At 36.1% G+C, this 26,795-nt stretch overlaps 1 protein-coding gene across 1 annotated transcript in view; it reads right to left on the bottom strand.

Moving 5' to 3' along the window:
• Nucleotides 1–26,795, bottom strand: part of LOC144546216 (wall-associated receptor kinase 3-like) — a 45,827-nt gene that overhangs the window by 16,373 nt on the left and 2,659 nt on the right. The window contains exon 2 of the mRNA XM_078294754.1: nucleotides 26,616–26,771. Coding sequence (XP_078150880.1) covers nucleotides 26,616–26,771 — 156 coding nt within the window. The remainder of the gene's footprint in view (nucleotides 1–26,615; nucleotides 26,772–26,795) is intronic.

Genomic DNA, 26,795 nt, shown 5'->3' with positions numbered 1-26,795 from the left:
AAAAAATGTAAAATTTGATTGCAAGCACATTTTAATATATCCATCAGGTTGAATAGTTTAGATCAATTGTTTGAACTTTGAAAATGTAAGAAGTAATCCGGTGTCATGTGTATATATATATATTTATGAGGAGGGATCAACTTACACCATTTTTTAGTGACATCGAAATACACCCTATATTTTCAAAGTTTTCAAAGTCCAAACAGTTGATCCAAACCTTTAAACATGATGGATATATAAAAATATTCTTGTAAATCAAATTTTACATTTTATTGATTTTATTTACTATTTATTAAGTATATTGCAAAATCATTGTTTTCAGACCATTGAACTTTTGTACCCATCTTAATAAATAGTAATAGTAAAAAAATTAAAAAAATGTAAACTTTGATCTGCAAGGACATTTTAATATATCCAACATGTTGAACGGTTTAGATCGATTGCTTGAACTTTGAAAATGTAAGATGTAATCCGGTGTCGTATGTGTGTGTGTGTGTGTGCGCGTGGAGGGATTCAATTACACCCTTTTTTAGTGACACCGAATTACACTCCACATTTTCAAAGTTTTCAAAATTCAAACAGTTGATCCAAACTGTTCAATATGATGGATATATTAAAATGTGCTTGCGAATCAAATTTTACATTTTATTGATTTTTTTTTTACTATTTATTCATTATTTTACAAAATCGTTGTTTTTTCAGACCATTAATTTTTTGTACTCATCTTAATAAATAGTAAAAAAATTCAAAAAAATAAAAAACTTGATCTGCGAGCACATTTTAATAGATCCATCATGTTGAACGGTTTGGAATACAGATACAGATAATTAACAAATATGGATTCAAATAAGAACACAAAACAAATAATTATCAGAATTCTAAATGGAAGTTATTACTGTGGTTTATGGTATCAACTTAGGTCTCTAAATCGAAAAACTTACTTTCATCTTAATATAATTTGTGAATGAAAAAAATAAAAATACATGCATGTTGTCCGGATTTTCCTCAATTTTTATAAAATTGAAAATCATATATCTTCAAAATTTGTAAATAAAAACGGAATATTTGTACGTATTATATATAAAAGCAACATGCAATTAAAGAAGTTTAATCTCATGAAAGAAATTGGTTTAGTTTATGAGTATATCAGATCGCTCATTTTGTCATCCTGTGATGCACATGCAATAGGCGATCCGAGATATCGATCGTTCGGTGCATAGAACATGTTTATGCATAAATAACGGGCCCCAGGAAATACTTTTTATTTTTATTTTTTATTATCGAAGCGCGTAGGCAATATTTACTGTTTTGTTAAGCTACCGTTGGATCAGCGATTTTGAAAGTGGCTTAATAAATAGTAAAAAAATTAAGGAAAATGTAAAATTTGGTCTCCAAGCACATTTAAATATTGAGATCACATCTAACGGTTCAGATCGATCATTTGGATATTGAAAACACAAAAATGAGTTATAAGCATATGTGAGGATATGCTTATATAAGCATAGTAGCCAACTGTAACATTGTGAATTTTATAAAAATAAAATTCAAAATGTTAAACTAAATATAGGTTTAAAAAAAAAATTCTAAATTTTCTGATGCTTTACAGGATTTTATTTTGATTGATTGGTTAAGCATCAAAATCATTTTTATTATAGAGTGAATATTATAATATGAATAATTAAATCAACTAAATTTCAAATTTAATTTTTGCAATTTTCCCGAATCATGCAAAACTGGGAGGTTATAAACTTTGAATATTTATTTTTAACACTATGTTATGGTATACATGCATTGACCAATTACAACCTTTAAGGTTATATTCATTTATATGCTTACTGGGCCGTAGGCCTTATAGGAAATAAAATGTTAGCAGCTCAATTAAATAGAATAGAAAAATAAGCTTATACCTATCCTCTGAGATATTTCATTTTTACTTCTACCACCGCTTTTTCACCGAATATCTCTGTCTCTCTCTCTAAAACCCTTGTTCTCATTTCTAAGCTCTTCCGTCGCTAGAGCTCGATTTCGCTAGGGTTTCTCTTTTGATTTCGTTTTTGCAATTGAAGCCGCTAGGGGTGTTAGTTATGTTTCTTCCCCAATTGGTAATATAGCATAGTAAGTTTCATGCTCCTTGAGTTGATTCTCTAATTCTTCTCTCAATTAATTAGAGTTTGGAAACCCTATTAATAGAAAAGCACAAGTGTTGAGTCACAGTGAGTTGAACCTATAAAGCTTGTTTCATGATTGTGTTGATTTGACTCAAATCTGAATTTGACAGTTAGTTTGGGTAATTATGCTATCTTTCTTTTATTTGTTACAATGCTAAATTGAAGTGTCAAATACCCTTTTCTTTGCTGTACCAATTTGGTACTGAAATGAAATTAGGGGAAAGTACGGTTTAAACCCTAGTATCGTACCAATATCTTATTGTACTAATTTTCTTACTAAAAATCTGGAGTTGGAAGTATTGAGTTATTAAATTTATACCTCTTGACACCGGTACCATTCCGTACCAGTGTCTATACTAAGTTATAGTATATTTTAAAGTTTAAGGGTTGAACTTGCAAAATTACCTAATTTAGTGGATTGACCTTGTCAGAGGGACTGAAATGTTTAATGATGAAGTCACTAGCTGAATTGTGTATAAATAATTCAATAGACATGACTCGGGGGAAAAATTATAAGTGTGTTTAAAATGAAATGTACAAGGTCCAAATGAATTTTTGGAAAATCTAAATGCCACTGGATATAGGAAAATACTTATAGGAACTATATATTAGGTTATAAAAAAAATGATACCTGACAGCATACAAACTTTAATAAGAGAAAAGTTATATAGATTAGAAATGTAAATATGCATATGATTTATATATTGGAGCTTAGGGTTATATAATTAAGATTGTTTTTATTTTATTTTACTAACTCACCTATGCTATGTTAACATAGGCATAGATCCTATCGATCACGACTTAACGGGATCGTCAGAAGTTCGGAATATAGTGATAGCTGATCCTCTACGCATCTTACGTGATCAGGTGCAGGGGTTCACAGGATTTGTCTTGAGGTTTATTTTACGAATTAAATTGGATCGTATAAACTGCATGTTGAATTTCTGATTGCATGCATCATTGATTTATTGCATACTTGATTGAATTAACTGCTTAAATGGATATGGTTTCGCATATTGGTATGGTTTATCGATTGATTGTTCCTTTGATTCTGATATGAACTGAAACCACAGTACTGAATTGATATTATTATATATATATATATTGTTACTGCAAAGTCTAGAGTCGACGCTAGACTTTGACTCAGGAACCATATGCGCATTTGGGGAATGACCCCACTGACTCCAGTACCGGTTGGAAAGGGGATATTGTTATACTGTTATTACTGTGATCGTAGGAATACTGAACTGTGGTATACTGTACATTGTTAAACTGTTTCTGAACTGATAGGCTTTGCTTCTGATGGAATTACTGATTATTGGGAATTGTGATATCTTTAAATTGATATGGATGTCTTAATTGTGAACCAGAATTAATAGAGTTGTTAAGCCGAGGAAGATAGATTTAGATATCTGTTTTCTCTAACCTGACCCTATACTTATGCATTTAAGTCCAAATATCTTACATGATTCCGGTTGGTATTTTTTTTTCAAAGGATGGTATTATTTAGAGATTCATTTGGAATTTCATTTCAAGTTACTGCATTTATGTTTCGTAACTGATTATCGTATTTAATTCTGATATGGATTTCTTACAAATCCAGTAGCCCTGTATAAATTCCGCACTGAGAAACTGCGAATAAGTTTCTCACCCCTTTTCCCCTCGTGGGTTTTACAGGAAAGAAGGAGTAGACTACGGGATCGCTCTCGAGAGAGAGAGAAAGCAAGATAGGTATACTTATGCCTTGGTTAAATGATCATTTTTGTACTAGTTAAGTACTTGGATCATGTTTTTGTTGTATATAACCTTTTGGAAACCAGACTTGTGTAAATTATAATTATGTAGTACAACTTTAAATGTGTTAAGTAGGATGTGTAATAATTAAATTGTTCTTGTTTGCATGTTTTGGTTTATATAAAAAGGTGATCGAGTAAGGTTTTTGAGATGAAAAAAAAAAATCCATTCATTTCATCGTTCTTGCCTTGAGAATATATAGGAAATATATATTCTTGGCATAACTGTGCGCCCCTAGTTCCGGGGTGTGACACCAAACTTTCTATATATATATATATATATATAGAGTTAGGCTGGGGTGCTATGGATAGCATAGTGGCCTCTCGTGCTACGGCTCAATATTCAAGTTTTCAAAATCCAAACGGTCGATCCGAACCGTTCATTGTTTAATCCATATTGAAATGTGCTTGGAGACCAAATTTTACATTTTTTGGAATTTTTTTGCTATTTATTAAGATGGTTTGAAATCGTTGTTTTCCAGTGGTGCAGAATTTTAATAAAAACAGCGATTTTGAAACCATCTTAATAAATAGCAAAAAAATTCCAAAAAATGTAAAATTTGGTCTCCAAGCACATTTCAATATGGATTAAACAATGAACGGTTCGGATCGGCCGTTTGGATTTTGAAAACTTGAATATTGAGCCATAGCACGGGAGGCCACTATGCTATCCATAGCACCCCAGCCTAACTCTATATATATATATATATATAGAGTTGGGCTATGGTGCATTGCAACGCATGAACCCTCTTATGTATTGCACTATAAATCATGGATTTAAAGTCCAAACGACCGATCCGAACCGTTCATCTTGTTCTTCATATTAATATGTGCTTGGGGACCAAATTTTACATTTTTTGGAATTTTTTTACTATTTATTAAGTAATTTTCAAAGTCGCTGATCTGATGGTCCAGAAAATTTTACTGTTTTTTACTGTTCACAGCAAAACAGCAATTTTAAAAAATGCTTAATACATAGTAAAAAAATTCCAAAAAATGTAAAATTTGGTCTCCAAGCACATTTCAAAATGGATTAAACATCTAACGGTTCGGATCGGTCGTTTGGACTTTAAATCCGTAATTATAGTGCAATGCATAAGGGGATCCATGCATTGCAATGCACCATAGCCCATCTCTCTCTCTATATCTATATATATATATATATACTAGTATTGTGCCCGTGCGTTGCAACGGGAATATATTATAAGATTGAATATAATATGAAGAGATCTTTTTGTTTGACATTCACACAAAATTAATAAATATAATTTCATTACTTAACAGAATAATATATTATAACTTTTACATAATAATTATTAAATATAAAATTATATATGATATTTTTTATTTATACATATAATTATATAATTTCATTATTAGAAGTAGAGTGGGGCAATGGGATACATAGCGCATATTGGTCCGCGCTATGAACTAAATTTTTTTTATTTTAATTGTAATAGTGGATATGAACCGTTCAACATGACCTTCATATAAATGTGCATTTGTAAACTAAATTTTATATATTTTTAGAAAATTTTACTATTCGTTTAGATGGGTAAAAAATCACTTAATATGAAAATTATGGACCATCCAAAAATTTTAAAAATGTAAAATTTAGTTTACAAGTACATATTCATATAGAGACCATATTAAATGATTCATATCAACTTTTACAATTTTGAAAATAAAAATATTGGTCCGTAGTACGGACTAATCCGTGCTATACATAGCACCGTAGCCTCACTCTTTATATAGCTATTTAATTAGTAATTTATGACAAAATTAAATTATACAATATTTTTTACCACTGTATTTAATTAATAGTTTATATATTTTGAAATAATGGTTATAATTTTCCATGTTCAAATGTACTTGAACTCCAATCATGCCTCACATTCTTAACTTTATTTTCAAAGTTCAAATGGTTGGTCTGAATTACTCAACATGATCTCCATAATAAAATGGTCTTTGAGGTCTTATAATTTGTTTACTAATTATTTTGATGAGTACAAGAATCATTGGTTTTGTACATATCTAAAAGTTAGTACTTGTTTTAAAATATACAATTTGATCTCAAAGCACATTTTAATTAAATGTCATGTTGAACAATTTAGATTAACTATTTAAAAATTAAGTGTATAATTAATATACGAAAATAATAATCAAGCATTTTCATCTTACTCTGAAAAAAAAGACTTCAATAGTTTCATGTTTTAATTCGCTTTAGCCATCTGTGTGTTTCGTTAAATCAAAGTCATAACTCATAAGGTGAGAGAAAGAATATGACGAGCGAATATATTCAGATAATGTGCAAAGATTATGTGTTGATTATGTAGATATATGCCAAAATTATATTTTTATTGTTTCTTTTTTTGTGTATCGTACACAAATTGAACTATCAACTAAAAATGACAAACAATCATTTCTAAAAACTCTCTCACCTCAACACTGCATGAGCCAAAACATTGCTGTTAAAATTCACACCCTCTATTAGACTATCAGCACAAGAATTTTTTTTAGTATAAACATCAACATAATAAGATTTGCTATTCATTTATTCACAAAGATAGAATAGATCTAAACAAAATTCGAAAATATATGATTGTTTCCATTTTCATTATCAAAAATATAGAGAAAGAGGAGAAATTCAATGAAAGAAATGAAAAAAAATATGGAAATAATTTAATTGCATGAATCAAAGATAGCTGTAAGAAGAAATAAGGAAATTTTAATTATGACAAACTATGTAACAGTCTGTGTGGCGACTATATTTTTAATTAAATTTAGACTTCTACACATAAAATAGATATATTTAATCAAAAGAAGACAGATTATGTGATTGAATGGCTGATATTCAATTCGAAAATTCATCTTTCAATCTTAGCCGTTGGCGGATCAGGACAATTACGTGCATAATATAAGAATTGAGATATATATATATATATATATATATATATATATATATATATATATATATTTATTTATTTATTTATTTATTTTAGAAAAAATAGAGGTCTTGTACCTATTTCTTCCGAGATTTTTATATTTACCCCAAAAAAAATATTTTTTATTAAAAATAACCACAATTTGGCGAAATTTTTAAAAATACACAACTTGCGGAAAAAATCCGCGTCCCGGGATATTTTATTCCGCCCCGTGAAAAAAATCCGCGTCCCGGAAATTTTAATAATTTTTTTTTTTTTTTTTTTTGGAGATTATGCTTTTGAGCCCAACTTTGCACCTCTGGTTAACATAGCAAACCATCTTCAAAAATCATAAAAATTGACCGACATGCAGTCTTGACATCGTAAAACAAGACTGTAAAGTTTCACACAAAATCTCGAAACAGATCACGAGATATCATCTCTCAAAAATTGCCCGAACTGCTGAAGGAGTGCTTCTGAGCCCAACTTTGCACCTTTGGTTAACATACAAAGCATCTTCCAAAATCATGAAAATTGACCGACATGTAGTATTAACATCGTAGAACAAGTCTGTGAAGTTTTATTTAAAATCTCTGAACAGATCGTGAGATATCATATCTCAAAAATTGCCCGAACTGCTGAAGGAGTGCTTCTGCGCCCAACTTTGCATCTCTGGTTAACATAGCAAAGCATCTTAAAAAATCATGAAAATTGACCGACATGCAGTCTTAACATCGTAGAACATGACTGTGAAGTTTCACAAAAAATCTCAAAACAGATCGCGAGATATAATATCTCAAAAATTGCCCGAACTGCTGAAGAAGTGCTTCTGAGCCCAAATTTGCACCTTTGGTTAACATAGCAAAGCATCTTCAAAAATCATGAAAATTGACCGACATACATTATTAACATCATAGAACATGACTGTGAAGTTTCACAAAAAATATCAAAACAAATCGCGAGATATCATATCATAAAAATTGCCCGAACTGCTGAAGGAGTGCTTCTGAGCCCAACTTTGCACCTTTGGTTAACATAGCAAAGCATCTTCAAAAGTCATGAAAATTGACCGACATGCAATCTTGTTCTACGATATCAAGCCTGCATGTCGGTCAATTTTCATGATTTTTTAAGATGTTTTGCTATGTTAACCAGATATGCAAAGTTGGGCTCAGAAGCATTTCTTCAGCAGTTCGGGCAATTTTTGAGAGATGATATCTCGCGATCTATTTTATGATTTTGTGTGAAACTTCAGAGTCTTGCTCTACGATGTCAAGATTGCATGTCGATCAATTTTCATGATTTTTTAAGATGTTTTGCTATGTTAACCAAAGGTGCAAAGTTGGGCTCAGAAGCACTCCTTCAGCAGTTCGGGCAATTTTTGAGATATTATATCTCGCGATATGTTTTGAGATTTTTTTGTGAAACTTCACAGTCATGTTCTACGATTTTAAGACTTCATGTCGGTCAATTTTCATGATTTTTGAAGATGCTTTGCTATGTTAACCAGAGGTGCAAAGTTGGGCGCAGAAGCACTCCTTCAGCAGTTCGGGCAATTTTTGAGATATGATATCTCACGATCTGTTCAGAGATTTTAAATAAAACTTCACATACTTGTTCTATGATGTCAATACTTGATAAGCCACAATGATATATGTTGAAACATAGGGTTTGTTGTGTAAATTAAACCGAGTTTTGTTGAAATTAGAATTTAATTAGGTTATAAATGTTTAAAAGTTCAAGTTACTGCCCTAGTTGTGTTTATTTTGTAGGCAATCAAGTGCTTGGAGCTTAACGAAGGAAGACGAGCTATCTGGAGCAAGAAAGCACAAATCTGGCGAATTTTCACTTTTATTGCGGGCCGCAATTATTTTATTGCGGGCCGCAACCAACTAGTCAGAGCCGATTTGCAGAACAGAAAAATTTGTATTATTATTGCGGCCCGCAATAAACAGTTCCAGAAGCGATTTTTGCTATAATTAGTTGTTTTTAATTCTGGAAGGGAATAACTGTTTTAGGGACGAATTTTAGACATTAGAAAGAGAGAAAAACACAGGAGAATAAGGAGAAAAAGGAGAGACAAAAGAAGGGAGAAGAAGATAGCGAATTCTTCGAGCGGTTACATTGATTTCTTTCTCTTAGAACTCTTTTACTTGTTATTTCTCTTGTGTGCTGCAGCCATGATTGGCTAAGGCTATTTCTAGGGTTGATTAGGGTTAGAACTTGAAACTTATGTCATGGATTAGTTGATTTTATATTATATTTACTTGTTCCTTGGTATGATCTTTTCTTTATATTACTTGTTTGTGATGACTTAAGCGAAATTGCATGAAACCCTAGGATTCGGCATTTACAATTGAGAAATTGAATATTTAGTCCTGACCATAAAGAAAAGAGTATTTGATAGGCTAAATACCGAGAGGCGACGCTCATCTTATACGGGCTTAACCCGATAGGTTAGAAAATTGTACCAAGTACCGAGAGGTGACGAATAACTTTCTATACCAATTGGGACAGTTAAAGACTTAATAACTTTGGGTTAGTGTAACCAAGTACCGAGAGGTGACATTTATACTAATTTAAAGACGGTATTAACATAGAAATATCACTTTATACCGATAACATTAGACTGTGCCTTCATATTTATAAGAACAACCTTAATAAATCAATTAATCGTGACATTAGTGGATAGGAACCCTAAGAGACCCTAATTTCTCATTCTTGCTTTAAAACCACATTTAGACCTAGAATTTAGTTAATTCAATTTGATCAGCAACAAACCAAACCATCATAGAAAACAAACAAATTCCTTTATTTCCTTTTACTAAATTAAATTAGTTAGGTTAGGTTTAATATTCCGAATTGTCCCTGTGGAGACGATCCCTAAATACTACTTGACAAGGTTGTACACTTGCAACCGAATTGAGGGTAAATTAGGATTTATTACTTGTGTAGTAGTAAAATTCACATCAAGTTTTTGGCGCCGTTGCCGGGGACAACGGTGAATATTATTTCGGACCTAAGTAATTTAGTTAGTAATTGTTTTTAATTTTCTTTTATTTCCTTTCTCTTTTGATTTAGGTTGAAATCTGGCAGAGGAACCTCCTACTCCGGACGCCACAGATTTGGTAGAGTGGTTTTCGAGGAGAGGATCAACTCATCTTTTTTACCAGAGAAGAAACAAGCACCCGACAAGGGGACCTTTCTTTCCCTTGAATCCACGCCGGTTAGACATGTCGTCCGGCAATGATGATGCTAGGTTTCAAAACCTCCAAAGAGAAAGGGATCGGATGGCAAATGAACTCCAACGGTTGAGGGCAGCTAACCAAGAGAGAGAAAATCTTGAAGCAGCCGATGCCAACCGCCTTTTGAGGGACTTTACTGCGCCTAGGGCTGAGGAAATCCACCTGGGGTACACTGCACCTACTATCAATGCTGAGGAATACCAAATTCCTCCTGCATGGGTTAGCATGGTGCAGCGAAATCTTTTCCATGGTCTGCCTCATGAAGATGCCACGCAACACTTAGCCAACTTTGAAGAAATCTGCAGTACAATCAAGGTACAAACTGTTTCTCCTGATGACCTTAAAGTGATGGCTTTCACTTTTTCTCTTGCAGATAAGGCTAAGGGGTGGATAAGGGGACAACGGCCCGAGAACATGAACACTTGGCCTAAGGTGGCGAATGCTTTCCTCAACAAGTTCTTTCCACCATCCAAAACTAACTCCTTGCGCCATCAAATCCACAATTTCCGACAAAGAGGGGATGAAACCATGAGCGAAGCATGGGAGAGGTTCCAAGAGCTGCAGAGGTGCTGCCCTCACCATGGAATTGAAGGATGGAACCTGTTGCAAATCTTCTACAACAGTCTTCTGCCACAAGACAAGGGTATGCTAGACGCAGCCGCTGGAGGTAGTCTCATGAACAAAGGGGCTGTTGACGGATACAAGTTGGTTGATGACATGGCTCTCAACCAAAGCCAATGGCACAACCCTAGGGAGACCCCGGTCATCCTGCAACGGGGAATGAAGGAGGTGAACTCGAATTCAAGCATGGCCGCAGAAATTGCCGCTTTAAATCGCAAGATTGATCAAATGAGCGTAAAATCGGTAAATTATCCTTCTTCTCTTCCTTGTTCAATTTGTGGTGGGACCGATCATTTAGCACTAAATTGTGGTATAGGTAATGAGGTTAGTCATGAGGAAGTGAATGCCATAAACCAAGGCAATTTCAAACCAAATAACAATCCCTACTCCAATACTTACAACCCCGGTTGGAGGAATCACCCAAACTTTTCGTGGAGACAAAATGACCAAAATACCCAAGGTAACTCAAACTTTAATAGACCAAATCAAGGTTATGGTAACCAAGGGTATGGTTCTAATGCACCACCAAAGTCCAATCTCGAATTAATGATGGAGACTTTCATGGCAAGTCAAAATCAAAAATTCGATGAATTGACCAAAAAGGTAGACATGTTGGCAACCCAAAACAAAATGCTTGAAAACCAAGTTGCACAACAAGCTACACAATCTTCCCGCCAACCGGGTTCCCTTCCACCAAAACTTGAGAACAATCCCAGGGATGTCAAGGCGGTTAGACACATGCTTCGCAGCGGTGCGCAATATGAGGATCCACCCATGCCAAAGCATGCCTATGAGCAGCCGCAAAGTGAAGAGACAAGAACCAATGATGAGCACATCTCCACACACGAGGACTCCGCCTCAAAGGAAGTTACACCAATTGCACCAAGCGACCCTGCTATTCAAGCGAATCCATCTCAAGATGAGCCACCAAAGGTAAGTGCACAGGTACCTCTCTACATACCCCCTCATAAATTTGCACATTTTCCTGGTAGGCTTAAGAATGAGAGAACTGATAGGCAGTTTGCTAAATTCCTTGAATTGTTGAAACAATTGCATGTAAACCTACCATTGACTGAGGTAATGACCCAAATGCCGGTTTACACCAAATTTTTCAAGGATATCCTTTCAAATAGGCGTAAACTTGAAGAAGTCCAAATGGTGTCCCTAGATTCAAATGGTAGTGCCATGGTAATGAATGAATTGCCCAAAAAGTTGGATGATCCGGGTAAATTTTCCATACCATGTTCGATAGGAAATGTCCAATTCAAACGAGCACTATGTGATCTAGGGGCTAGTGTAAGTCTTATGCCAAAGTCGGTTTATGATAGGTTAGGTGTAGGGGAACTTAAGCCAACTAGAATTTCTCTCCAATTGACCGACCAATCGGTCAAGTTACCCCTAGGGGTGGTAGAGGACTTGCCAATTCAAATTGGTAAATTCTTTGTACCAATCGACTTTGTTGTGGTAGACATGGATGAGGATATCCATACGCCACTTTTGTTGGGTAGACCATTTCTCAATACGGCAAAAGCTGTGATTTATGTTCATGATGGAATTATTACAATGAACATTGGTGAAGAAAAATTAACATTTGACATCAAACGATCAATGAAATATCCATCTAATGATCAAAGTGTTTGTAGTGTTGAGATTCTTGACAGGTTGATAGATGAGGAACTCATAAACAGCTTGGAGAAGGGTTCCTTTGAATGTTGGATGGATCAGGAGTGCGAAAAATCTGACCAAACGAATGCTGTGGACCTTATTGCGGCCCGCAATAAAATTTATTGCGGCCCGCAACCAATCCAGACAGAGACTTTGCAAATTCCAGAAGTTATTGCGGCCCGCAATAACCTTATTGCGGCCCGCAATAACCCTTCCCAGATTGACAAAAAGCCTATTCTGAGCCCAATTCTTCAGGTTTCAACTACCGAAACTCTCCCCAACTTTGCCGAACCCTCGAAGGACGCACCCAAGGTTGAACTTAAGCCATTACCTTCAACCCTTCGATACGAATACCTCGGTCCAAACCAAACCTATCCCGTTATTGTCAACGCATCCCTAAACCAAGACCAAACCTCACAACTTCTACAAATCTTGAGGATGCACCGAAAGGCCATTGGATACACCATTGATGACCTCAAAGGAATCAATCCTTCCATCTGCATGCACCGCATTCTCATGGAGGAAGGACACAAGCCGACCATTGAAGGGCAGCGGAGATTGAACCCGAACCTTAGCGAGGTGGTGCGAAAGGAGATTCAGAAACTTCTTGATGCTGGCATCATCTATTCAATTTCCGACAGCAAATGGGTGAGCCCAATTCATGTGGTGCCAAAGAAGGGAGGGACAACCGTGATAGAAGGGGAGAATGGCGAACCGATTGCAACACGACTCGTGACGGGATGGCGCATGTGCATCGATTATCGAAAGCTCAACACCGGCACGCGCAAGGATCATTTCCCTCTTCCTTTCATTGATCAATTGCTTGAACGGTTAGCTAAGCACTCTTTCTTTTGTTATCTTGATGGTTATAGTGGATTCTTTCAAATACCAATTCACCCTGATGACCAAGAAAAGACCACTTTCACTTGTCCATACGGTACCTTTGCATACCGTAGGATGCCCTTTGGTTTGTGCAATGCACCTGCAACATTTCAAAAGGGCTATGATGGGTATATTTTCTGACCTAATTGAGAAGTCTATGGAAGTTTTCATGGATGACTTCTCGGTTTATGGTACCACTTTTGATAAATGTTTGTTAAACCTATCTAAAGTCCTACAAAGATGTGAAGAGGTAAACCTTGTTTTGAATTGGGAGAAATGTCATTTTATGGTACAAGAGGGTGTTGTTTTAGGTCATGTGATTTCTGCTAAGGGTTTAGAGGTTGACCGTGCAAAGATTGAGGTAATTGAAAAATTACCTCCACCAACAAATGTTAAAGGGGTTAGAAGTATTTTAGGACACGCTGGGTTTTATAGAAGGTTCATCAAGGACTTTTCTAAAATTGCCAAGCCCTTGACCAATCTTTTGTTAAAAGATGCTCCATTTGATTTTACCCAAGAGTGTCTAGATGCTTTTAATAAGTTAAAGGAAGCATTGATCTCCGCTCCCATCCTGCAACCACCAAATTGGAACGAATCTTTCGAGATTATGTGTGATGCGAGCGATTACGCCATTGGAGCAGTGTTAGGGCAACGAATTGACAAAAAGCCGTGCGCCATCTACTATGCAAGCAAAGTTCTAGATGAGGCTCAAGTCAACTACACCACTACCGAAAAGGAGCTACTCGCGGTGGTCTTCGCCATCAACAAGTTTAGACCTTACCTAGTTGGTTCCAAGGTGATAGTCTACACGGATCATGCCGCGGTTCGCTATCTCCTCACGAAAAAGGATGCCAAACCTCGTCTCATTCGTTGGATTCTCTTACTCCAAGAGTTCGACCTGGAGATTAGAGACAAGAAGGGTACCGAGAACCTTGTAGCTGACCACCTTTCGCGCATCAAACCTGAACCAAATGAAGACTTACCCATTGATGACTCTTTTGCCGATGAGCAGCTCTACCAAGTGGGTAAAATCGAATACCCATGGTTCGCGGATATTGCAAATTATCTTTCATGCGGAGTTCTACCACCCTATCTCACCTACCAACAACGGAAGAAATTCTTTGCGGATACCAAGCACTACTTTTGGGATGACCCATATCTCTTCAAGCTTGGTGTTGATGGGATTCATAGGCGTTGCATTCCGCAGGATGAGGTTCAATCAATTCTTCACCACTGTCATTCATCACCATATGGAGGACATGCCTCAACCAATAAGACCGCCGCCAAGGTCCTGCAAGCAGGTTTCTTTTGGCCAACTCTTTTTAAGGATACAAGGCAATTTGTTGTCTCTTGTGACAAATGCCAAAGGTTGGGAGGCATCACCAAGCGACATGAGATGCCTCAACAAAGCATCCTCGAGGTCGAATTGTTCGATGTGTGGGGGATTGATTTCATGGGGCCATTTCCGAGTTCATGCAACAACAAATACATCCTTGTAGCAGTGGATTATGTCTCCAAATGGGTAGAAGCAATACCAAGCCCAGGGGCCGATTCAAAGACCGTCAAACGCCTCTTCCAAAAGATAATCTTCCCAAGATTTGGTGTTCCACGGGTGGTGATTAGTGATGGAGGCTCACACTTCATAAATCGCTCCTTTGAAAGTTTAATGGAAAAGTATGGAGTTAAACACAAGGTGGCAACTCCGTACCACCCGCAAACAAGTGGCCAAGTTGAAGTGTCAAACCGAGAGATAAAGCACATCCTACAAACTGCTGTAGGATTGTCCCGAAAAGACTGGAGTCTGAGGTTAGATGATGCACTTTGGGCATACCGCACGGCCTACAAGACACCAATTGGCATGACCCCTTTTAAGCTTGTCTATGGTAAGCCATGCCATTTGCCAGTCGAATTGGAGCATAGGGCATTCTGGGCTATCAAGTCCCTCAATTTCGACATGCACCAAGCCGGTCAAATACGCATCCTCGACTTGCATGAACTTGAGGAGATCCATCTCAACGCGTATGAGAATGCCAAAATCTACAAGGAGAAGACAAAACAATGGCATGACAAGCACATCATACGAAGGGAGTTTAAAATCGGTGATTATGTTTTATTGTTCAATTCACGTTTTAAACTCTTTGCAGGCAAACTCAAGTCCAAATGGAGTGGCCCATTTCAGGTGAAACGCGTGTTTGAACATGGGGCGGTAGAAATCTGGAGCGAACGAACTGGCGCATTTAAAGTAAATGGCCAGCGGCTCAAGGTGTACAATCATGGAGAACCGGTTGAAGGGAAGATTAACATCTCCCTTACCGATGCACAAATGAACTAAAAGAGGAGAATGGTCGAGCTCGAGACCCTAAAAGAGCGCTTCTTGGGAGGCAACCCAAGCACTTTACCTTTTTGCAATTTTAAATTTCGTATTTTTAAATTTTATTTGCATTTAGATAGGTTAATTTAGGTTTTTCAGAAGATTTCAGGCTCCTTTGCGGGCCGCAATAATTTTATTGCGGGCCGCAACCAAGCAGTCAGAGACTTCCGAAGGTCAAGTCTTAATTTTGAGTTAATTGCGGTCCGCAATTCCAGTTATTGCGGGCCGCAATCAAGCAGTCAGAGAGTCAAAAAAAAAGAAAAAAAAAGAAAAAAAGAGAGAGTCCATTGCGGCCCGCAATGACAGTTATTGCGGCCCGCAATGGAGGCCGAACAGACGCGAATTTGTGATAAAAGGGGGGCCTTTCCGCAAATCTCTCTCTCTCTCTGACCCCTTCCCCCACTTCTTTCTCTCTCCCGATCTCCCATTCTCTTCTCTTTTTCTCTCTCTCTACACCTCCCCATCTTTACTCTCTCTCTCTACCTTTTTCTCTCTACACCTCCCCATCTCTACTCTCTCTCTCAATCTCTTTCTCTCTCCCGATCTCTCTCCCTCTCCATCTCTTTCCATCTCATCTCTACATCTCTCTTTTTCTCTCTCTCTCTCCAACCCTATCTCTCTCTCACTACAAAATCCAACCCGCCGCCACCGATCAACAGCCGCCACTTCTTTCCGCCTCTCCACCGCGAGTATTGCGGCCCGCAACACCAACTCATTGCGGCCCGCAAGACAGCAGCCAGCAAAACGCCGTTTCACGCACACCCATTGCGGCCCGCAATTCCGTTTATTGCGGCCCGCAACGAAAAAGACAGAGGCCTCCAGCATTCAACATACCTTATTGCGGCCCGCAAAGAGACTTATTGCGGCCCGCAATAAAGCTCACAGAAGGCATTACAAGGCTGATTTTTCCGGAATTTGGCAGGTCGACTCGGCGTTTGGATTTCTCGGTTGCATCTACACTTCACATTGGTTTGATTACACACATTTGGTTGTATCTCTAACTCTATTTAATTTCAATTGCTTGAATTGAACCAAATTGGTAATTGAATTGATTGTGAATTGTAATTGAATTGAACCAATTGAACACCAATCATGCCACCAAAACCAAGGGGCAAGGGTAAGGCAATAGCAGAGGATGAGTTCATCCCCTCGAAACGGTCCAAACAATATCGAAGAGGGGACGGTACCAATAGTGGGTCTAATGATATTGAAATGTCTGACCAACCTGACTGGACCACTCTACCTCAAGATCAGTGGCCTGAAAACAAAGACACTGATTATGGTCTTAGATTTGTGCATCCAAAAGCACGAGAAAACTTTCAAATTCTTAAGACCAAAAAAGTTGTCCAGCCCAAGTATGTTCACATACCTACCCTTCAGCAGTTGGGCATTCTAGATGAGGTTCATCTCCTCATGTCTTCCCTTGGTATCTGGGACTACTGTACCAAACCATTTCCTGCGTACCGCACCCTGACCTATGAATTCCTGTCTACTCTGCACATGGAAAATGACACTCTATTGCAGTATTATTTGGATGGTGCAGAGTACCAGATTACGATTGAGGAACTCAGCAACCTCCTGGGGTTTCCTCTCCGGGCTGATGCCGTGACGGTGCCAGATTGGGAGCCGGACTCCAGCTTCTACGAATTCTCCTGCCAGCTGATTGGTGGTCCGAGGCGGACATACAAGGCGAGTCAGATCAGCCACCCGGTGTTTCGCTACATCCAGCGTGCTCTCTCCTTCACCATCTTTGCACGCGGAGAGACAGTGGGCACCTTGGGCGAGTGCGAGTCGTATTTCATCTATGCCATGATCCATGCCCTAACCAATCGCGAGAAATTACCCCACATTGGCAGCTTCTTCATCGACAATCTCCTGAACGTGAGGACAAATGCCACTCCGGGCGGTATGATCTCCTGCGGGGGCTTTGTGACCCGTCTTGCCATCTACCATGGGGTCATTCCTGCAGAAGGGCCAGTTTTCAAAGTCCTTGCCCATCAACTCCAAAAGCAGACCGAGTTCATAGATATGGCATATCTTCAGACGGCTGGCATCTTCACTCGCGTCGGCAACTCTTTCTTCTTCCTCTCTAGCGGTCGGCAGATTCCCATGCCTCTCCGGATACCGGTTGATAGGACAGATCCCTCCACTTGGATTCTGCCCCTCGATATGGCTCGACCACCTGCCGCACAAGCCGCTGTTGATCCATTTGGGATCCCTGGACCTGAGCAGCCTCAGCCTCCTCCATTTTGGGCTCCCGGTGCTGACCAAGTGACCCCGCAGCAAATGTACGAGTTGATGCAGACCATGAACACTAACATCACAAAGCTGCGTGACTATGTGGATGAGCGGTTCAACTCTGTCGATCGACAGATTGCCGATCTCCGTACTCACATAGGAGGGCAGTTTACTGAGCATCAGACCTACATGACGGGTCAGTTCAGCACTTCTCACTCTGACATGACTCGGCTCACCGATCAGATGGGGCGCATGCATGTCCAGTACACGGACCTTGCAGGGACGGTGGATGAGATAGCTGAGCAGCAGCATGCCACCTACTATAGGACGGACCGCATCTATGGGCATATGTCTGACTCTGGCTTTGTTTCTGCTGATCCGATACCGCGGCGCCGCAGACCTACACGTCCAGCACCATCAGCGACTGGTACATCTTCTTCTCAGGGGACTGCGCAGCCACCTCCACCACCTCCACCAGCCTGATTTCATTGTGAGTTTCTTTATCTCCTCTTTTTACCTTTCATTAGTTTTTTTTAATTGCACCGGGTCGGTGCCAATGTTTAGGCTTGGGGGGGTAAAATTGTAGGAATTGTATCTTAGGTTTACCTTAGGTTTAAGTTAATGGTAGGTTCTGTGCTATTTAGGGGTTTAGGACTTAATTAAATTTGAATGTTTTGAGAAAATGTCACAATCTAAGTGGGGATTTCAATGGTATAACCACATGGCGCAAGTTGACATAATAATTAGTGAATTTATGTTTTATGACACTTTAGTACCTGTGATCTTAAATTAGAACCTCTCTACATGTTGAAAATCAAGTCTCAGACGCGCAATGCCAAGAGTTACCGAAAGGCTTGGTGCCCGTAGGAAACTTTGCGCGAGATTCAGAAATTCTTTTCTAATTGGACTTAATTGAACAAAGGTGTAGGCTGAAAAAAGTGAGCTATGTTGGATTGAAGTCCTTAGGACAGATACATCCGCATATTAAATATAAAAAAAAAAAAAAAAAAAAAAAAAAAATAAAACAAAAAAAATATGAAAAAATATATATATAATAATAAAATAAAAATGAGTGGAAAAATGAGTGAGCCAAAAACAGACGGATGCACAAGTAAAAAAAAAAAAGTCAAAGCATCAGGCACAGTCTACACCCCTAACAAAAATTAAATTTTTAAAAGGATTTTCTGGAATTGGTTGTCACTTGTAGAACGGGGGGAGAAAAATTTAGGATTAACTAATTCTGAAGTGTCATATAGATATAAACTTGCTTAATTAAAATCAAAACGTGCGTTTGTGAGGTGAAGAAGATCATTGAAAAAAACCCGCATAATTGTTTGACATACTCATGCTTTGAATTGAATTGTTTGAACCCTAAATTGCTTTGACTGACCAATTTTATTTTTTAAGTCTTTAGGATAGTTTAGATAACTTGGTTTGAAATACATAAACAAAACCCGGGAATCCCTGTGAGGGTTTAGACTTGCTTGGGACAAGCAAAGACTAGGCTTGGGGGAATTTGATAAGCCACAATGATATATGTTGAAACATAGGGTTTGTTGTGTAAATTAAACCGAGTTTTGTTGAAATTAGAATTTAATTAGGTTATAAATGTTTAAAAGTTCAAGTTACTGCCCTAGTTGTGTTTATTTTGTAGGCAATCAAGTGCTTGGAGCTTAACGAAGGAAGACGAGCTATCTGGAGCAAGAAAGCACAAATCTGGCGAATTTTCACTTTTATTGCGGGCCGCAATTATTTTATTGCGGGCCGCAACCAACTAGTCAGAGCCGATTTGCAGAACAGAAAAATTTGTATTATTATTGCGGCCCGCAATGGAAGTTATTGCGGCCCGCAATAAACAGTTCCAGAAGCGATTTTTGCTATAATTAGTTGTTTTTAATTCTGGAAGGGAATAACTGTTTTAGGGACGAATTTTAGACATTAGAAAGAGAGAAAAACACAGGAGAATAAGGAGAAAAAGGAGAGACAAAAGAAGGGAGAAGAAGATAGCGAATTCTTCGAGCGGTTACATTGATTTCTTTCTCTTAGAACTCTTTTACTTGTTATTTCTCTTGTGTGCTGCAGCCATGATTGGCTAAGGCTATTTCTAGGGTTGATTAGGGTTAGAACTTGAAACTTATGTCATGGATTAGTTGATTTTATATTATATTTACTTGTTCCTTGGTATGATCTTTTCTTTATATTACTTGTTTGTGATGACTTAAGCGAAATTGCATGAAACCCTAGGATTCGGCATTTACAATTGAGAAATTGAATATTTAGTCCTGACCATAAAGAAAAGAGTATTTGATAGGCTAAATACCGAGAGGCGACGCTCATCTTATACGGGCTTAACCCGATAGGTTAGAAAATTGTACCAAGTACCGAGAGGTGACGAATAACTTTCTATACCAATTGGGACAGTTAAAGACTTAATAACTTTGGGTTAGTGTAACCAAGTACCGAGAGGTGACATTTATACTAATTTAAAGACGGTATTAACATAGAAATATCACTTTATACCGATAACATTAGACTGTGCCTTCATATTTATAAGAACAACCTTAATAAATCAATTAATCGTGACATTAGTGGATAGGAACCCTAAGAGACCCTAATTTCTCATTCTTGCTTTAAAACCACATTTAGACCTAGAATTTAGTTAATTCAATTTGATCAGCAACAAACCAAACCATCATAGAAAACAAACAAATTCCTTTATTTCCTTTTACTAAATTAAATTAGTTAGGTTAGGTTTAATATTCCGAATTGTCCCTGTGGAGACGATCCCTAAATACTACTTGACAAGGTTGTACACTTGCAACCGAATTGAGGGTAAATTAGGATTTATTACTTGTGTAGTAGTAAAATTCACATCAATACTAGATGTCGGTCAATTTTTATGATTTTGGAAGATGTTTTGGTATGTTAACCAGAGGTGCAAAGTTGGCCTCAGAAGCACTCCTTCAGCAGTTTGGGCAATTTTTGAGAGATGATATCTCGTGATCTGTTTCGAGATTTTGTGTGAAACTTTACAGTCTTGTTTTACGATGTCAAGACTGCATGTCGATCAATTTTCATGATTTTTGAAGATGGTTTGCTATGTTAACCAGAGGTGCAAAGTTGGGCTCCAAAGCATAATCTCCAAAAAAAAAAAAAAAAAAATTATTAAAAGCTCGGCTCGAATCGGCTCATGAAAGAAAAAGCTCGACTCGACTCGGCTCATAAAAGAAAAAGCTCGACTCGGCTCACGAGCCGACTCACATTTTTAATACATGTATATCTTTATTTGCTATGAGGCCTACCTTCGTGCTGATGTTTAATTAATTTAAATATAGAGACGAATTTTTTCAAATTTGTAATACATGTATATCTTCATTTGCCATGAGACCTACCTTCAAATTTTTTCAGATTTCAAATTTTTGATATTTCAAATTTTTTTCATATTTCAAAATTTTCAGATTTCAAAATTTTTCAGATTTCCAAATTTTTTCAGATTTCAAATTTTTTTCAGATTTCAAAATTTTCAGATTTCAAAATTTTTCAGATTTCAAAATTTTTTCAGATTTCAAATTTTTTTCAGATTTCAAATTTTTTCAAATTTTTTCAGATTTCACATTTTTCAGATTTCAAATTTTTCATATTTCAAATTTTTTCAGATTTCAAATTTTTTCAGATTTCAAATTTTTTTCAAATTTTTTTCAGATTTCAAAATTTTCAGATTTCAAAATTTTTCAGATTTCAAATTTTTTTCATATTTCAAATTTTTTCAGATTTCAAAATTTTCAGATTTCAAATTTTTCAGATTTCAAATTTTTTTCAGATTTCAAATTTTTTCAGATTTCAAATTTTTCAGATTTCAAATTTTTTCTGATTTCAAATTTTTTCTGATTTCAAATTTTTCAGATTTCAAATTTTTTCAGATTTCAAATTTTCAAAATTTTTCATATTTCAAATTTTTTCAGATTTCAGATTTCAAATTTCAAATTTTTCCATTTTCAAATTTCGAAGTTTTCAACATGTAATATGAGTCGGCATTTTGAAATTATTTTAAAAAAATGATATTTTTTTCAAATTTCTTTAGATCATTTCTTTAAAAAATAATCAAAGTTTTTCAACATGTAATTTAAAGTCACGAGAATATATATATCCCACTTCAATCATTTCTTTAAAATAATTAAATGATCATTTTTTTAATATGTAATATGAGCTGACTCGCGAGTCGAGCCAAGTGTTTGCATGAGTCGAGGCGAGCCGAGCTTTTTTCTTTCAAAAGTGAGCCGAGTCGAGTTAGGGTATTTTTTAGTTTCGAGTCCGATTCATTATGAAATATTGAGCTGCTCAACTCATTGATTCGCGAGCCGGCTCGACTCATTAGCAGCCCTAACTCGAAGAGCTTGAAATTTGATATTTTCTTGTTCAAGGATAATTCTGTGCGAGGGTCACAAGCAAGAAAATCACAATATAATATTATCGTAGAATTAGTCTTTATTAGGAGTAATTTTATGTCCAGTTAAATATCTTGGAACCCATTACTATTATACATTAGAAGGAAGCTGACAGAATTATACAAACTGAAGCACTAAGAAAATTGTAAATTACAACATAATACAATACAATACAAGAGAAAGCTTTTCCAACAACCTAATATAATACAATACAATATAGGAAACCAAAATGGCTACATAATGAGAAAGGTGATAATAATGAGAAAATAAAATATACAACCGACATAAATAGGACAAGAGATCATGGTAATTAACGACCCATGGCAATGCTCTCCTCCGCTTCATTATCTGTATTAAAATAATTGCTGGTAAGCTCAATCTCTATTGCATGTTCGGATCGTTCAGTGAGTGGGGTCTCTGTTTCTTCAGGATTGTACTCTTGTCTCCAAGGATGTTGCTTGAGCTTGCTTACTCGAAGAAGTTCTTCGGCTACATCTTTCATCATAGGTCGGTCTCCCCCCTTCATACTTAGACATTCCTTAGCCAGTTCAGCAACTGCCTTGATTAACTGCATATCATCTTCATGTTTAATTTCATCATCTAGAAGCTCTTGCATTTTGTTCTCTTACATAGAAGAGAGGAAGCGAGACGAAAGGTTCCTTCTTTCTTCCGGTGCATCAAAATCAACTACAGGCTTGCTGGTTAGAATCTCCAGCAGAACTACACCAAAGCTGTACACATCACTCTTGTCTGTCAGTTGGCCAGATTGTATGTATTCTGGATCTAGGTACCCATACGTTCCTTGTACAAGTGTAACAAATTGTGCTTCATCTGTTGGAACGAGTATTGAGGCTCCAAAATCTGACACCTTTACCGTGTAATTTTGGTCCAAGAGAATATTTGCAGACTTCACATCTCCATGGATAATTGGAGGAGATGCAGAAGTATGCAAGTAAGCAAGTGCTTCTGCTGATTCATGCACAATCCTTAGACGGGTTTCGAGAGAAATGTGTGATCCTTGTTTTTTATAATGGATATAATGGTATAGGGTACCATTTGGGATGAACTCGTATACAAGCATTGGAACCTCGACCTCTAGACAACAGCCTAAGATTTTTACAATGTTCTTGTGGTTAATTTGCGAGAGAATAAGCATCTCTTTTCCAAATTCTTTTATTTTTCTCTCATTGACTATCTTACACTTTTTAATGGCAACTGTTTGATCTCTTAGAGTTCCTCTGTAGACAGTGCCATGGCCTCCATAGCCAAGAATATTTGCACTGGCAAAATTGTTTGTTGCCTGTTCTACCTGTTGCTTCGTGAAGATAGTAAAACCAAACCCTTGGTTTAATTTAATCTTCTCCAACAGAATCCATCCCCCATGTTGTTGAAAATATCTCTCTTTTACTTTTGAAAGGTTTCTTCTCTCCCGGAGCACATATATGGCAACCCCAAGAAAAAATAAAGCAGCAATACCGGCAGCAGTTCCTACATTATTTAGTGCAGACTTGCTTTAATCTTCTGTATGAATATTTATAATTATTGCTCCTAGCTAGTTAATACTTGTATATGTATCTAACTTCATTTCTGGTCAATGTCATACCTTGTGGTATATATGTTTTATCTTTCAGCTTTCAATTAAAGGGGACATGTTATGGAACTTCTGTTTTTAAACATTTGGATATGCTCTTTTTATCTTTTTTTTAATGCCTTGGCCGTGGGTTGCAGGAGCACGTGCAGATGCGCACAGATCCAACAACAAACCACCTTGATGTACTCGCTCATAACATTATACTCGTTATTATTACATAATAATAAAAATATAATTTTTCAACAGTTTAAATTTTGATAATTAATGTTCTTTTATTATTAACGTTGCGGGTAAGTGTATATATGAATGGAGTTATCCCTAAGACAATGGTTATGTTGAAGAGAATTATTACCCTGAACACCCACACTGTTAAGTTATCAAATCTACCTTAATAAAATATAAAATAGATTCTAGTAGTGTATGGTATTTTTCCATCGACGGTGCTATAAATTAACTCGCTCATAACATTATACTCGTTATTATTACATAATAATAAAAATATAATTTTTCAACAGTTTAAATTTTGATAATTAATGTTCTTTTATTATAAAACAGATATAAGCATTATAATTTTTTCGTATGAAATATTCATGAGAGCAGACATGTCTAGTTATTTATACAAAAAAAATATTTACATCCGCAATATTTTTATAAATAACAAAACAGTAAATATCAAAATAAATATTGTCGAATAATTGTTAATTATATCTTTTTGTAATAATAGAAGTTTAAGTTTGGCAAGTAAATTTTCGCAATTATCATTGAAAATTACCATATTTTAATTATAACAATAATTCAAAAAATATAAAATACTATTACAGCAGCTCTTTAAAGGAGCTACAAATTGCAATACCAAGTTCTAAGAGCACAAATTAAATAATCAATCTAGTCATAATAGCACAAATTAAATAATTGAGAAAATGTTTTGTCCCCAAGCATTCAACCCTGAGCGGTCCCCCCAACTACTTTAACTTCTAACTATTTTGTTATACCAAAAAAAAAGATTTATTTTACCCTTTTTTTTCTTCTCCAATCGTTCTCATTTATTTTCCTAATGATCTTTCATGAATTTTGCAAATCTAAAAGTATAACATCTTTTACTTAATTTTCTATTCCAAATGAGATTCGTGACAAACTATGTTTGAGTTGTATTAGTGTCACTGTTTTTTTCATGGACATACGCTACACATAAAAACTTGATATCCTAGGTTTAAAGGCTTGCATGCATAATTTTAAAGGCTTCATATTCTATGTATAAAGATTGCACTTTGATAAGTTACAAGTAAGATTTAAAGACTGGACACGAGTACTTTAGAAAGTTGTAGACAAATATTTAAAGCCTTGAGAAATAAAATTTAAAGTGTCTACGGACTTTTATTATAAAAAAATTTGATTAGTTTTATACTTACATGTCTGGTTTAAAGTTTTGACAAGAATACTTTAAAGGGTAGTAGACATAGATTCAAAGACTTGACAAACAAAATTAAAAATGCCTATGAATTTTTACTGTAAACAAAAAAAGTTGATAACTTACATGTCAGTTTAAAAGTTTGACGAAAATATTTTAAAGAGTTCTAGACAAAGATATAAAGTCTTGAGATAAAAAAATTAAAGTGCCTATGGACTTTTATTGTCAAAATTTTTGATAAGTTACATGTAAGATTTAAAGACTTGACATAAGTACTTTAAAAGGTTGTAGACAGACGTTTAAAGGCTTGAGAAACAAAATTTAAAGTGCCTACAGGTTTTTACTGTCAAGAAATGAAACAACGACATGAATATAAATAAAAAATACGTCATTACATAGATCTCATTTGGAAAAGAAAATAAAGTTGAAGATGTTTGTTGTTTTAGATTCACAAAATTTATCACTGTTCGTTGAGAAAATAGATGAAAATAATTGTAGGAAAAAAAAGGTGGGCGAAAGAAATTAATTATTTTTTTTATTTAGGTTTGAAAGTTTCCTATTAGTACATTAAAATATTGTAGATGAGGCTTTAAAGGATTAGACGGAACGCTGAATAGAGAGTTCCAAGGTTTCGAGGATTGAGTTGTGGGGGACAGTTAATTAGTTTGTCCCTATATAATTATACCTACTAAAAAAATTATCATGTAGAACATTATATTTATCCTACATTATATTACACATTATAAGGATACAAAATAGTACCCCCATATATTTATCTTACTCAGTATTTTGTAGACAGTATCCCAATAAAAAAGTGCTTAAAATTAAATGGATGTACATTATGGATCGAGTATTTATAACAGCAATTTGTTGGGTCAACGGTTGACTTCTGGAACTTCTCTATTTTTCGGGAACTTCTGGAACTTCTAACATTTATTTTTGACAGTCGATAATATTTGGAACTATGGGGGCATCGCTGGGAAATGAGAAAATAATATCCTGTAGCTGACTGTCCTGCCGCTGACCGGTTTGATAAAAAAAAGAAGAAGGTGACTGCCCAAATGCGGGGCAGATTGATGAAAAAAGTTGACCATTCCACATTTGGGAAGTCGGGGCATTTTTAAAATTAATAAAAATGCGAGAGCAGATTTGATATTTTTTTCATTTTTGAGGGTATTAATAAAAATCTCGGCTCTATTTCAATAGTTGTAACAACTTTAAAAAATTCATGGAAGTTATGTATCTTGAAAAGGTAATAGCGAACCTGTAACTAGTGCCACGTTGAGATCGCATCCTCCCGGGCCAGATTTTTTATGATTACTACGCCAACCGAAACGACAAGAGCAGTGATATCCTCCTTGAAAATTGTGACATTTTCCTGGCTTGGAGCATGCATTTCGGTTGACACATTCGTTGATGTCTGCAAGAGATAATATATGCCACA

Source organism: Carex rostrata, chromosome 29, assembly GCF_964058835.1.
Source record: "Carex rostrata chromosome 29, lpCarRost1.2, whole genome shotgun sequence".
In the NCBI taxonomy this organism is placed as follows: domain Eukaryota; kingdom Viridiplantae; phylum Streptophyta; class Magnoliopsida; order Poales; family Cyperaceae; genus Carex; species Carex rostrata.
Note: the sequence above shows the minus strand (reverse complement) of the source record. Positions and strands in the feature narration are given on the sequence as shown.